Source organism: Pelecanus crispus, chromosome 6 (genome assembly GCF_030463565.1).
Source record: "Pelecanus crispus isolate bPelCri1 chromosome 6, bPelCri1.pri, whole genome shotgun sequence".
NCBI classification, from domain to species: domain Eukaryota; kingdom Metazoa; phylum Chordata; class Aves; order Pelecaniformes; family Pelecanidae; genus Pelecanus; species Pelecanus crispus.
The window spans coordinates 47,982,791-47,998,184 of record NC_134648.1 but is presented as its reverse complement, the minus strand read 5'-3'; the positions used below and the strand labels follow the sequence as shown (position 1 = coordinate 47,998,184).

At 40.7% G+C, this 15,394-nt stretch overlaps 1 protein-coding gene across 4 annotated transcripts in view; it reads right to left on the bottom strand.

Annotated features, from left to right (window-relative positions):
* The window catches only part of TTLL5 (tubulin tyrosine ligase like 5), a 137,175-nt gene that overhangs the window by 92,475 nt on the left and 29,306 nt on the right, over positions 1 to 15,394 (bottom strand). For all 4 annotated transcript variants that reach the window (XM_075712639.1, XM_075712640.1, XM_075712641.1 and 1 more), the window contains 6 exons: positions 9,037 to 9,118; positions 7,463 to 7,524; positions 6,613 to 6,704; positions 3,874 to 3,915; positions 710 to 823; positions 244 to 335 (listed from right to left, as the gene is read on the bottom strand). In XM_075712639.1, the coding sequence (XP_075568754.1) occupies positions 244 to 335; positions 710 to 823; positions 3,874 to 3,915; positions 6,613 to 6,704; positions 7,463 to 7,524; positions 9,037 to 9,118 (484 nt within the window). The remainder of the gene's footprint in view (positions 1 to 243; positions 336 to 709; positions 824 to 3,873; positions 3,916 to 6,612; positions 6,705 to 7,462; positions 7,525 to 9,036; positions 9,119 to 15,394) is intronic.

Below are 15,394 nucleotides of genomic sequence, written 5' to 3'. Positions count from 1 at the left end.
AAAGCAACATCAGAAACAATGCTTGATAGCCTTCCATGAGATGCAGTTAGGCAAAGAAGCAGCAGTTAAAAACAAGGGATCAGAAAAAAGCATGCTCAACATTAAAATAAACTCTACCAAAACCCTCAATATGTGTATTTCTGATTGCTAAGCTGGTTGATATACATATACCTAACACAGAATATCCCTCAATACAGAGCATCAGTGCAACACTGAGCCATCCTATTAGATTCTTATTCTTACCCATAAAGGTCCCATGTTAACGGGGTAGGGAATATCCGGATGAAGCCTCCTCTCCGTTCATTCTCCTCTCTCACTCGACGAAGAACTTTTATCTTGGAATAAAAAGATGAAAAAAAAAATAGACAGCAAAATAGATACAATGAAAAATGAACCCTAGAAAAATCTCTGCATTTCAGAGGACAAGACTATAACTACAGTCCTGAGAGTGAGCTGGGTCTATATGATATCCTTAAGCAATTTTATCTTGCATTTAAATTCTGAAGGAGTCTATCACTGCTTGGAGCACATATGTATGCCTGGCATGACTGAGGGCAGTACCAGCAGTAAAACTCAGCAGTTTTGTTTCAAAAGTTATACTTCTTCTGTCATGTTTTTCATATAGATGCACTTGCTCTTTGCTGAGCAAATAACCTCACATATTGCATGAAAGCCAAGGTAAATAAAAAATATTTAATAGCCTACTTACCTCCTCCATGGAGAGGCCTAGCACAGAGCTGCCTTGCCTTCCTGTTGCTTTTTCCCTGCCTGAGGGCATCGGGTTTTTAATTTCAGCATCACTGGCAGACAGAGGACGGGTACGCTGTAGGGACAGTGTGAATCCAGATTTTTCCCTTTTTCTCTCTCAACTTAATTTTTTTTTTTTTTTAAAAAAAAAAAAAAGTTATATTCAAATTCCAGGACCCCATTCCCAGCAGAATCTACACTCCAGAGTACTACAGCCAGAATGCACAATTCCACACTCCAGCTGTCGCAGAGTCTACACCCCATCAGGCACTAAGTGTGAGTATTCACATTCCTAGTTTTAGCACAGCAGGATTCACAATTCAGTCATCAGTGCCAGTATTTACACCCCTGGCCCCTTCCGGAAAAACATGAGACATACCCAGCAGCAGCAAAGCCAGGATTTCATACAGAAAAATCCTTACCCAAGAGGCACTAGAGCCAGCATTCACACTCATAGGCCCCAAATACACTTGGACCCACATCTCAGTGGTACCAGAACCATGATTCTGTTCCAGTTGTGTTGCTAGACTAGAAGAACAGAACTGTAATTCACTGATGAGATAAAGTTGCAGGAAAAAAGTAAAAAACTCAGTTCACAATCAGTTATTTCTTTAGTTAGTATACTGCTGGATCTCAGCTTGCTACTTCTCACACTTAGCAGACAGATCTTGTATATGTATGTAGATATATCATGCAAATTTACATACATATGCATTTTTTTTAAAAAAAAGAAAAGAAATAATTTGCAGACAGTCTCTCCAAGCTCATTCATAACCTGATGGGCAGTTCTGATCAATTTTAACAAAGGACAGGAATTCAAAATGTCTTCAAATTAGCAGGATTATAAAATCTTAAAATCCCAGCAAGACTAAAATCTGCGACCATGTTCTCAAGTACATTTTAGCTGGTCTTAAGCCCAGTTCAGATAAACTACCTCTGTTAAAATAATCTAGCTGAGAGGATCTCATGCCTTTATACAAAATTCAAATTTTCTTTTAGCACTATACTGAGCAAAGAATGCAGAGAGCCTTCTTAATCTAGAAAGAAGATAAAAACATGACAGAAACCTTAAGCTGGATAAGCCCAGAGGAATACCCCATACTGCTCAGATACAAATAAAACTCATGGCAAGATCAGGTTGTATCTTTATTTGTAAGGACTCTTGGAATTGAATACCATTCTCTCTGCAAGCGGCTGTTCAGAATCTGCAGGCAAAGCAATTGCAAAAGCAACAGGCATTGCACTAGAATGGGTTACACTGCAGTGACTGGCACAGAAAGATCCAAAGAGAAAACAGACACAGCAGGTACCAGCTTAAACATTTTGTTAAGCCTAATGAAAACTGATTAAATAAAACAAGAGAAAAATGAGACATCTGGATGAGAAGGTAGGAGACACAAGCATTTGCAGAAGAAATAAAAACATCAGTAGTCAAACAGGTTTGCTTGACGCTGTAGATGGCATTAAGCTGGAAGGCTTTTAGTCTTTCTTCTTAAGCTTTCCTCCATTTCAAAAGCACAGCTCAACAACTTTGCTTAATAACTTCCTCTAAAATCTCCTGCTAGATAACCTCCTCTTTAAAACCATTTCCTGACACTACCATAACAATCATCATGTGAGAACTGCCGCTCAAAGAGAATATTACAGGAAATTTTTCATCCTATCAGATGATCTCCTTTACTAAGGAAATACCTCAATGAATACTTCAATTGATTACAAACAGAAAATGTATGCCTACATATTGGCAGCTCTGGCTCCTACAACTAGCGAAGCTCTGGCTCCTACCCGAGAACAAACTACACTACTGTCAAAATGCTAGGGAAAAACTCTAATAACTTTACTGAACTTCCTGCACAAACACTTTTTTCAGTGTTTCACTGCAGAATTCTCTCTGGTTGTAGCACAGAACTGTCTCCGACTTTACAGAGACCTTGCTTCCTCTTTGACCCAGCTTATCTTTAAAAGTAGAGATAAATCCAACCACTTCATTTTATCTCCAAATTCTGCAATCATCTCTGGTTCCCACATAATTATACTAAGCACGACAGCAGTTGGCACAAAGATCCTTCCTATTCTCTACAAAACTTCATTATTCAATAAGAGTCTTTTCTCAGCTAAACTTACACAGAATGACATAAACGGCAGTGCATAAAATGAATTAGGTTCTCAAGATGATTCCATCTGTCCTACCTTCCTTCCTGCTGGGAAACCTCAAAAAAAATGAGAATCATCACTATTACGTTCATGCATGAAGCCCAGCAGCAAAATAATGCCTACTGTGACCCCACAGAGCCAGGTGCTTAGGATTGTAAACTAACATTGATTTGACCATATGGCTTGTAAGGAGGGTGCCAAATATGACATTTAGAAAGGTGGATCAGTCTGACTTACGCTAATCATAGTTCTACATTTTTTTTATTATCTTTAAGAAATCTTTCTTATCTCTGTATCTATTTTGACCCAGTTCACTCTCAAATTATTGCAGTTTCCTTCAGATTACTATCTCACAGAAAATAATTACTTCTCTTATGGGGCCACCCGAATTTTGTCAATACAGCCTCACCTGTGCTATCCTTTTCATTCAGACTTATCCCATCCCCTGCAGTACACAAGACAGAAATTCCTCCTCCTCCTCCCTTTTGGTGTGACACTCCTATTTGCTGCTGCTTTCACCAGCTCTTCCTCTGGTTTTGCACTTTCCTTTTCAATGACCTACCAAATCCAGAACACTGTGCTGTCACTGTTTTCATCATTTGATGACCAGAGCGACAACTTTCTCTTTAAACATCTATATCCAATTTCTTTAAAAATGCAGTTCAGAAATACTTGTAGGCTTAAAATCCTTTGAGGGATTTGACTCAGCTGACCTTGACTCTCAGCACACCTCACCTACTCTTTTTTTAAGCTGCTAGAACTGATGTAAAAGTTTTTCCAACCTTTGCTCTTGCCATACAGAAATGTATGCCAGTACCTATCCATCTCCTCTTTTCTTATTGTCTTCCCCGCCTCCACCACGCTACTTAGCTGCAAAATACATTTTGGGGCCAATTGCACCAAAAGTGTTGTACAAGGTAACATTTGAAATTGCATCCCGTATATTGGTGAAGGGAGCTGAAGGGTACTTACCAATCTGGTGTTTGCTGTTTGCGACTGTGCAGACACAGGACGCTGCAAGAGACACACAAAGAGAATAAAAACCTTGCATTCTCCAAGACATTATCATCCCTGCCTGAGTTGCAGAGGAGTGGTGAGTACCCTAAAGCAAAAGGGTATAAACGAAGTCCAGAGATACAGCTAACAGCTTCTATCATCTCAGTTCAGATCTTCCTCATATCCTCCACAAACATCTCTTGTCCCCATTCCAAACACAGCACTAATCCTAACCTCAGATGTGCGCAACTGTGCGGAATGCATCTGGACATATACATAATTTTCAAAAGCACACAGAAAAGAACTCTGCAGAATGGATGAATGAACTTAACTCTCATGACCAAAATTCGTATTTTTGTAAGATAAGAGTTACTCAGGGGAAAATATTTAATAGCTATGTATTAAGGAGAAACAGATGCTGTCAAGTAGAATCATTCATAGAATGGGGGGGGGGGGGGGGGGGGTGGACACGGCAGGAATAGTAAAAATCCTGAAATTCCAGAAGCCATTTCATTTAAATCTCTCAACAATATTCCAGTTCTTGTGGAGAAACAAGATGCTATTTAACATTCCAAAACAGGTGTAGAAACATCAGCAGAATGTCAGAAAGTACCTTGTATTACTTATCTGGCATCAGGCCTACAAGCAAGACAAGTTTAATGACAGGGGTAGGTTCAAAAGAAAACTATTATATTAGGAGCTTAGATTTTTCTTGCCTTTGGTGGTATTCAGGCTGCCTTCCTCCTCTCCAATGCCCAAGAGGAGCAAATGGTGTAAGAAAGGATTCTCAAGAGACCTATATATCATTTCTAGCTGTATTGCTGCCAAGTTCTTCTCTACAGTTGGTCTATACAAAACAGGTCAAGGTCCCTTTATTGCTTATGATTAATTGAAAGAGCTCCAAACCAAATCAACAATAAGCTACAAAGGAAGCAGCTAAATTGTTCATTTCCCTAGAGGAAATGCTAGAGAATGTTTAGAGAGTCAAACCAAAGAAATTGCACAAGGAACTTGCAGTCCAGTCTGGTGAAACTCAGAAAAAAGAAGTTGCCGTAACTATCTCATGACCAAGAACACCGATATCAGCATTTCTTTCCTAAGAAGACACTTTTACAGTGATTAAAGATGGCCTACATGACCAATCAAAACTTAAGACATCATGAAGGAGTTAAGAAAAACAAAAGAGATTCAGAGTACCCTTTGCAACTGAGAATGAGAACAGAAGTATGAAAGATCCAATAATCTGAGACAAAATGCATTCAGCAAAGAACAGGCCAAAACATTCTTGAACCATGGAAGGACCTATACACCTTTTTAGCCATGGGATTTCCATTTAGGTACTTAAGAAAAACATGCTATAAAACTTTATCACTGGACTAGAAGCCTGTTCCTGGTAAACATAGATAAGGGGGACACCTGTCCCAAAAGATAAGTTAATCCCATCTCATAACCACTGCTCTGTCATATGAATCTTCACACATTTCAACTGGCCAGGTCTTACACCTATTTGCTGTAAACTTAAAGTAAATCTTTAAGTTTAAAGCCTCCTTAAAATTCAATGCTTCCCAACAGCTCAATTTTCTGAGACTGTCTTGTATAATGTTTTTCAGATAAAAGACATCAAATAATCAGAATCTGATCGCATTACTCTAAGAGAAAACATTACTTTTTCTGCAATGGTTCCTAATTTATCTGACCTACTGTTTGTCTGCCACAAAAAGCACCTTTATGGTCAGAGAGATCTGTATGAAACCCTGTCTATTAAATTGGCCTTAGAAGCTTTGGACTCAGCCACATATCCCATAGATACTCAAATCTCACCTTACCAGCTATTCACCTGTCTCCCAATGACTCAAGACTCCAAGTTTTACATCAAGCAAAATGTTCCAATTTCAATGAGTTTTCCATATACCAAAATGTGTTGGTACACATACACAATACAGTGTATTGGTACTCTGTCACTGAACAAAAATGACTTTTCATTTAATTGAACTTGAGCTACACAGCCATGTTGCAATTCCCTCACAGGAACATATGCATCAGCTGCAGAGACCGTCAGGATACACCGTTTGTCTATTTAGAATCACAGAATCATAGAATGCTTTGGGTTGGAAGGGACCTTGAGAGATCATCGAGCCCAACCCCCCTGCAGTAAGCAGGGATTGAACCTGTGAACTTGGCGTTATTAGCACCATGCTCTAACCAACTGAGCTAACCCGGCTGGTCCTGCCTGAGGAGAAATGCATCTGAAAGTCCAAATGACATAAGGGATCTCCCTGCCTTTTGTGAGTGCTCTACTTCCACAGATATTTATGGAATCCATCTCGTAGCCAAAAAGAGATGGAGAACAACTGCCCTTCAGCATTACAGTGCTAAGAAAGCGCTCTCTCAGCAGAAAAGGTAATGGACAGTCACAGCAAGCCACATGAGGCCTCAGTCCAAGGATCCATGGGAAAGGAAGTGAGAGATTCCAGCGGTGAATGGGAAAACAGCCTTAAATATCAAACGCAAAAAGCCCTTTCTGCCTAGAAGGAGGTCTTGGAGACATGCTCTAGGGTTCTGGAAGCTTGCTGCCCACAACAAAACAAAGTGGCTAAACAGCCCATGGCTCAGGTGCATCCCCTGAGACTCTTCTATAGTCATACTAGAAATCCAGATAACCTCACTCCCTCACCTGCTATCCTCCTCAGCTCTTGGCTTGTTGAAGTCACTCACCTGTAGCTTCTGGTATGGATTTCTCCTGACAGATTCAGATGAATGATGAATGGCCCGGCTTGACCGCTGGCCTGGATCCTGGCACACAAAGCCTATGGGCATCAGAAGCCACATGAGAACTTTTAAGACAGGCAAACCCTGAAACATAAACCTAGCATTCCTGTTAATGATCTCAGTCTATACATGACCTTCCTGTCCCTCCCCAACGACCAAAAAGGATGCTTTTCTTTTTTATATCTTGCTTTGTTTAATCCCAAACTGTACATTGCATTACAGTTTTTGAATAAAACTGGAACTTGCTTCAAATCCAAGTACTTAAATCAGTAACGTGTTACTGAATAGCAGCATAGAGATAGGCTCCTTTTCTTAAATAGCTGAGCAGGCTACCTGAAGCCATTCTGCCTCTTTTAGTATTAGGGGAAAGCTGTATCAAGTAACTGAACCAAGATGTATTAGGGATGTCTAAAAGGTGCTAAGCATTAGAAAGTCATGCAGCTCACAAGCATGACTCCGCTTCTAACACAGCCTAACTAGAACCCACAAATTCAACCTAAAAAAAAAAATGCATGAATACTGATTCTGAGGGCTAAACAGAAGTCATCTGCTGAAGAGAAAGAGTAGTGTCTTCAAACACCAAATTAGGGACTCTTAATACCACGTAAGCATCACAAACAGCCAGATAATTCTGAAGCTGAAATGTCCACATATAACTTCCCAGTACTAAATACAGTTGCTCCTGTTAACTAGAGTTCTCCTCTATTATACTCATCTAATAACATGCAGCTCATAAACCTACTTTTTATTGGTTTTAAATGAAGAGAAGATTGAAGGAGTTTTTTGTTACACTCACCTACAAGAGTGAACATATCTGAAAGCATGCTAGCTTTGATCTTCAGGTCCAAAGGAGCATCACTATACCCACATACAAAAGAGGACAAGAGGAATTATTTGTCTGGCATTAAATGAGAGGAATGCATCAATATCCAAGATATCTTCCAATATAGTTTCTTTGTATTGGTCCTTAACACAGACATAATCAACATGGGCAGAAAACTAGGTGATTTTCACACACATAGGTAAACACAAAAGAGCAACAGATTAATCTGTTTGTTTGTCCTTTTTCACAGCTCTAGTCTTCTAATGCAATAATGTACAGCCTTGTTTTAGCTCTGCTTAGCTAGAAACATTTTCTTTGAATGTATCTATGCTACATTCCATGAAGTGGAGTTTGCTCTCACAGATTTCTTAAAAACCACAATTACCTACACCTCTTCCACATAAAATCATAAAATCAGATGGGTTAGTTCTAATGGATGGGAAAAAATGATTAGGGAATGTGATAGCTATGAAGAGATCAGACAGTGGGGACAGATGGGAAGCATCCATAATTTTATCCAGTGGGAAAAATCAGTGCATACAGTTCAAATCAGACAGGCAAAGTTTGATTCCTTGGGAGCGGAGAAATCAGCTATGTTCTACAGCACAGTGATAGATGCCAACAGCTTGGACAAAGAAAATGGTAATCATAACAAAGCAGAGCAAAGGATGCAGATGTGAGAGTTTTATGTAGTAAAGGACACAAATAATTCAGTGTGTATGCATATGAGCACAAACCACCAAACCAGGAAATTAAATATTGTGGAAACATTCTAGTTGCACCTGAAAACAAAATAGATACTATGGAAGCTAGGGTTATGAACAGTGTGTGAAAAAAATTCTATGCAGGATGGGGGCAGGGAAGAAATCTAGAAGAAGGTCAGATATGGCTATTCCAGGAACATAAAGCTTATTTATACCATCATAATTGAAATATTACTCACAATACTACAAAAGTGTTTTATGTATCTGTGCTCCTGTGAAGTTAAACAGTAGTTCAGAAAACACACATAGTTGGAGATCTACAAAAATAAATCCTCAAGTTTCATTAGAGCATGATGGTCAGCAAAAGGGCCAAGACAACACTAACTCTTTAGATTTTAGCTAAAGAGAGTACCAGACCAAAAATTTGAGCCCAAGCATGCAACTACTTACTCAAGTCAAGCATAATGCCTGAACTCTGCTTGGACTCCAAAATCTTAAAGTTTCTATTCAGCCAAGCAGATTGAAACCCCACACAATAGTCTGGAGAGTTTCAAAATTCATCTATGATGGGAGATTATGAAGTGTTAACAATGATGACGGACTGTGGAGGAGGAATAATTAAAAAGAAAATGGAATCCCAACCGGGTTCTTTCAAAACCTACGGCTGCAATAAGTTTGTTTATGCAAAGGGAAAATCAAAGGACTATCCTCTGTCAACTCTTAGCAGTGGAACAAATACTCTGCAGGCATCATGAAATCGTGCCCTCCCCTAGGACCACAAGTTTCAAGGACAACCATCTCTAGCAACAGCCCCAGCCTCATATTAAACTGGGAATCACTTACCAGGCCAATGATGGGGATAAATTCACTTCCAGCAGCCAAGGTTTGAGAGTGTCATCAATAAGGACATCAAAACCATACAGCTCTGAAAACACAGCAGACACTGGTAAGTTTACCTTACTGCACCTTTAAACATTCAGGTAAGGTCCAACATTAGTCTCAGGCCATTTCTATCTATACCATTTACATTAAATCCAGTGAACTCTCTAGGGCTGAACAAATAACAAACAACATTCCACAAGTGGGAAATTTCACTTCTTCAGAATCAAGATTAAATATATTCTGTTTGCGGGGGAAAGAGGGAAGCAGAAAATGAGTCTTAGGAAAGTAGTATATAGAAAAATAAACTCTTTGCTGTCCACAAACTGTAGTTCATGCAGAACTCTACTACTTGTTTTCACATAGAATTGATGCAGGCACAGCAGGTCCAATCTACTTCTTCCAGTGGATCCTGGAAACCACAGAACTTCATTCTCCTTTTCACTTTTTAAATCCTACATTCATTGTTCCAGTCAGCTATAGAAAATCTTGCTTCTTTCAAGCATCAGCTTCTTTTCAGTTATTCCTACATGTTTTTCTGCAGTATCCCCACAGGAGTACAAGAGTCTGCCCCTCAGCAGCTCTACCTACATGGACAACCTGCCATAACTCTTTATCTTATTGACAGCTTGCCACTTTGCAGCAAACCACTATAGAAATATTTTTTCCTTAGTTTCTAAAACATTCATAACATATCACATCTGCTAGATGTGTTCTGCTCTACACAGGTCAGATTGAAGCCAGCTTCCCATTCCAAGACCGATTTTACTATTTCACTCTATACACACATTCTCTCTAGTTTGGAAAGAGTTGCAAGAAGGATGCTACACAAAGACGACTGTAAATCAGAAGTTGGCGTTAATGCAATTCCCTCTTCCAGCATTAAGAAATACTGTTAATGATCATCAGGGCAACTTAGGCACATTTTTTCCAAAATGCTGCAGAACAGGGTATTGGCAGAGAAGAAGGATTTCCATGGAATTAACCAGTTCTCTAGTGCCTGGAGTGAAAGCAGGAGAATTTCTTTGCCATGCCGCTTTCCTTGAATTCTGGCCTTGGCCTTTTGTCGCCTGCCTGACGTTGATGCTGGCTCCAGGGAGCTGGACTGCTTGACAAGACCTTACTATGCAGACAGCTGTGTGAGAGCTCATGTAGCTTATAATGTGAAGTTAATGAGCTGTGGGGGGGACTTGGAAGGGGAGGAAATGGCAGCAGAGTGAGTATTGCCTGCTCACTTTTCTAGACTGTGTAGCCAGACATTGAGTGGGAAGCAAAACAGCAGAGAGTTAAGGAGTTGGTTCACTCCAAAGAAATGAGTCTGAATCTACATTTGGCTCTCTTGCTCCCCAGACGGGAAAGGCTGCAGCAGAGGGAAAAGGAGGTGGGGATTATAAGTGTAAACATTAGCAAAGCATTTTGACAAGGAGAAACTTCTGGTGATTTTAATACATTATTTCAAAATACAATCTCAGGTTTGGTGAAGACCTCTTAATGGCATAGCAAACTCCAGTGGACAGGCAGCTCATGCCTGAGGCAGAGAAGCAATGAGTGGGCTTGTGGCAGCTGCTGGTCTGCAACCTCCCAACCCCAGTCAGGAAGCAGAGCATTTTGTTTTGACTAGTTGCTGCTTCTTTTGTTGCTGTCCATTCCCTCCCTCTGCCCCTCAAAGGACCTTTGCTAGTATTTTGGCTCCTCTGACTTTGCCCTCCTCTCCCACACTTTTCTCCCTTCCAAACCACTTGCTCTTTAAACCTCCCTCTTTCCCACCCAGTCACTCACTCTGTCCACTTTTACAAATACATATGGGAAACTTCTTGACCTTAGCTAGCCCTGACCATACTGCTGGTGCTTTACACTCCTTTCCCTTATGTCTGCCTTGTTTATTATGACAGTAAGCTCTTTGGGGTATCCCTGTTGACTCAATTCCATTGTTAAACACGGACATCTAATGCCATCTGCAACGTCTTAGGGTCTCCTAGGAAGACTCCACTGCTGTTCCATACCGGCCCAAGTCTTATGTATTCTAGGTCATATCTACAACCCCTAGACAGATGTCTCTACTACCTCAGGGCATCAGGAGTTACGCAATATCCATGTTCTGGCAACAGAAGCCTCACAGGTTCCCACACAGGGCTTAGCACAAAGGGATTCTCAAGTCTGCCAGGGATACTAGGGCACAAACAGAAGATAAACTACCTGTGGTTTCAACTATCCTAGAAATACCTCCTTGGCCCTCTTCCACATTTGGAAAATGCACTATCTAAACTAAACACAGAAGTATCCTTTCTACTGTGAAACTCCATTATCATTTGTCAAAATAAATACATAGGCAGCACAAAGATGTAGAGTCACATGAGCATAGCAAGATCAGAAGTATATCCTCTGCAATTACCAACTTCAGGAAGACTGCCATTTCCCTCTGTAGAGAATGTAAAGAAAACAGAATGACTGAAAAAAACACACACCTCAGGCTGTGGCAACAGTAGGTTTATGACAACCCACCTTGCACCACTACTGTTATTAAGGGAATAGAAGAAACTAAGATGTCAAGTTTCCACAGTGCCTTCCCTTGCTCCTCTTCTCTTGCTACTACAATCCACAAAAACATGCTTCACCCTTCCAGTTTGCTACAGAGATTGGAATTATATCAGGAGGTACCAACTGTTGCCAAGACCCAGCAGGAACAGCCTGCCTCTTCTCTCTGACCCCACAGAGAAGTCATTGCTGACCAAGCTTCCCAATCCTCTCAAGAGAAGGGCTAGCTTCAGACTAAAGTCTAACAGCAACAGCTCAGCCAGAGATTTTTTTTTGCCAATGTCATTATTTAAGACTAAGAGAAAGACTAGAGACATGGTCTCAAGCTTTTTGATTCTGGTAAACTACCATGTATTCCAAGTTTGGCTTATAATCCTGCCAAAGACTGCACTGGTACTCTTTTTTAGAAGATATCTCCAAATAATTTGCTATTCTCTGTAAGTCTAGAAACTAAGTTGCAAGCGATAGCCTGGTAGTGCAAGCAATGTTTTCATGATTTTGCGTAGAATGAATAAGCTCAATTCCTAGAGTGTTGCTGTAATTCCGGTGTTTGTTTTCAGCTTGTTCACTGGGGAAAAAAGAAGGTGGTTTACTGCAAAGTACATGTTCTGCATTTGAACAGAGGTAACCCGAGATTATGAAGGGACACACATACACTGGAAAAAGTTGCATAGTATGCAACTCTTCTGCTTTTGCAATAAAAACAGATAATCTAATTTTAAGCAGGAGCATATTTATAGACATTCCTAATGGAAGGAACTACACCTGTGCCACTGAAATTCAAGCCTTCCCTTTTCCCTTCCTACTCTTTCTGTGCTTTATATAAAGGTATCCTTCAGACCATGCTTATAGACAACACGTATCAAGGAGCTTCAGTTAGAAAACTTAACTGTGCTACAATTTCATTCAAAGCAGCAACCAGCCAGTGCAAGGGAGATAAACTTCTAAGAATATAGTCATGGATATACTGCTTTGTTGAACATATTGCCAAACTTGAGGCTTCAGAGACTACATAGTATTTTGTAAAGGAACTCCATCACTTTATCTAGCGATGGTACAGTACCTGCTTCAACTCTGGTAGAGCACATCTTAACAGCTATGGGGACATGAACAAATCTACATCCTGGGGGCTATCACAGTCAGGTCCCAAATCATTCCTGTTACTCTACAAAAGGCCAGCATAACAGTTTAGGCTTTGATAAGCAAAAGGCCACACTGTGTTATATCAAGTAATGGAGTAGAAGCCTCTACTCTGGACACCAAAGGCTTTGGGGAAAGTACTGGTGCTGTAGTCTTGTGCAGGAATTTGCCTTGCACTCCAAATGATACAGCTTAACTCCCTTTTTTAAGAGAACTTTATTTTAACAAAGAAAGTCTTTATCTCTCAGTGTTATTACAGGAAAGGACCCAACAAGAGGGGACAGAATTATTCCACATGTTGGTGTTCTTGCCTACTTCACAAGATACAGCTTGCACCTGCCAGAGTTTATCATACTAGCTTGGCCAAATGTGTAATTACCTCACTTAGAGGCACTTTATCCACAACAGGTAAACAGAGAAAGTCCATCACTTATGACTTCTCAACCTTTTCTTCCTTCTACTGAAGCCTGAAGGATACTTAGTCACATTCGCAACAGAAGTCTTCAGAAGTGGATCAATTTCAGGGTGCCTATGTAGAATCATAGGGTATCTTGAGTTGGAAGGGACCCATAAGGATCATACTGTCCAACTCCCTGCTCCTCACAGGACTACCTAAAACTAAATCATATAACTAAGAGCATCATCCAGATGCTCCTTGAATTCTGACAGGGTTGATGCCATGACCACTTCCTTGAGGAGCCTGTCCCAGTGACCGACCACCCTCACAGTAAAGAACCTTTTCCTACGTCCAGTCTGAACTTCCCCTGACACAGCTTCATTCCACTTCCTTGTGTCCTATCACTGCTTACCAGAGAGAGGAGATCAGCATCTCCCCCTCTGCTGCCCCCCTTTAGGAAGTTGTAGACTGCCATGAGGTCACCCCTCACCCTTCTCTTCTCCAAGCTGAACAAACCCAGTGACCTCAGCCCCTTCTCGTGAGTCCTGCCCTCCAGACCTTTCACCATCTTGGTTGCCCTACTCCTACACAAACCACTACTTTCTTTGGTGAAGAGATTACAGTTGGGCTCATCACCTATACCAAAATCAAACTCAGAATCCTCCTTCTACTCTAAAGTCAGAAAAGCTAATAAAGCCATCTTCAAGGCTAACATCAAAGAACAGGAGTCTTGGTGCAAATTGGGCTGCCTTTATAATCCTAATCTTACACGGTAAATAATTTATCACCCATGAAGGGGAAAGTTTTTCAACCCAGCATGTGAGATCATAGTGAGCAAAGAGGTTAACATCCCAATAACCACTGTCGGACATAGTAGCAGGTAGATCAAAATAAAAGCCAGCTGACTCTGTAAGATACATGAGTACATGAAGCGAAGGAGAAAGCATGTTTCCTGACTTCATTAGCCCAAGTTCTTCTCATTTCAAGCTCCTAAACTCCAACAGCCATGAATGGGGCCTCTTCCCTTAAATCCAGAAAACAAGTATATTACATAAAAAAAAACATTTATGTGGGAAAGGAATGAAGAACCACAGCAGTGCTAAACTGTTAGAGAAATAAAGTGGACAACCTAATCTAGACACATAAGCACCTGTGATTTATTTTTTAGCAAGAAGGTGGCAATTGTGCTGGAGTCCTATTCCCTAGAATAGCATTACAAAGACTAGAGTAGAATACACATTAAGTTAGTCATATTTTTCTATGACTAGTCCTACCTCTGTATCCGAATCTCAGATACAGGTTTCTGAACTCTGAAATATTTTTCAAATCATCAGTCTTTCTCAGGACACACATGCAGTTTCATTGTTCACAGCCCAGAATGCAGGGGGGGCGGGGGGAGAAAGGCTCTTGGGAACCTCTGCATGCTGCCTTGAAATCTTCATTCCCCATTTTCTCCCTCATGTTAATAGCTATAAACTCAGCCATTCTGAACATCTCCAGCTAGAAAAACTGCCTTTTTTACAACAGGGTTAAAAGTGGCACAACCAAAGTGTGTCAGAACAAGGCACACAGATGAAGAATGAGCCATACAGCATGACAAGGGCAGTTCAAATCCTTGGGACAAGGACCACCACTTAATTGTGGGGGAAGGTGGCAGAAAGTACAGAGCTCTGGAAATGCCTCAGGCTCCCTAGGGAAGCAGTATGGCTCCTACTTAAGCTCTCTTTCCTGGGAAGCTCTTAATTTATGTTTACAGTGAAATAAATGGAACAAAACAGTTTATTTGTGGGGGAGCATCTGAGAGGGTGGTTAGTGCAGCCCTGGGGAGGCAGCAGGAAGTGGGATAACCTCAGAGCCAGGCCCAGCAGAAAGTACATGAGGAACATTAGTTTCCACATACACAGCTCAGAGGAATCTAGAAACACAACTGAGGGAGGAAAAGGGAGAAGCACAAAAAGAGGCAGTTAAAGTTTTTTGGTGTGCTTTTTTTTAATCCAGTTGTTGATATTTCTGGAGTAGCTGATAAACTGCTACTTCACTAAAACTATTATCTAACTCATAAATCCACATGTATGCCAAGGTTCTCCAGCTTTGAACAAAGGCATCAGAGTAAGTCAGGAGGAGCTAAGGCCAGAGAGGTAACTAGTTTGGCAGGTAACTAAACAACATATCAGCCATGGCTCCTCCTTGATTCTTGACTGTCTCATCACCCCCAAATATCCAAAGATGACAGCATTTATGTGTTGAAAG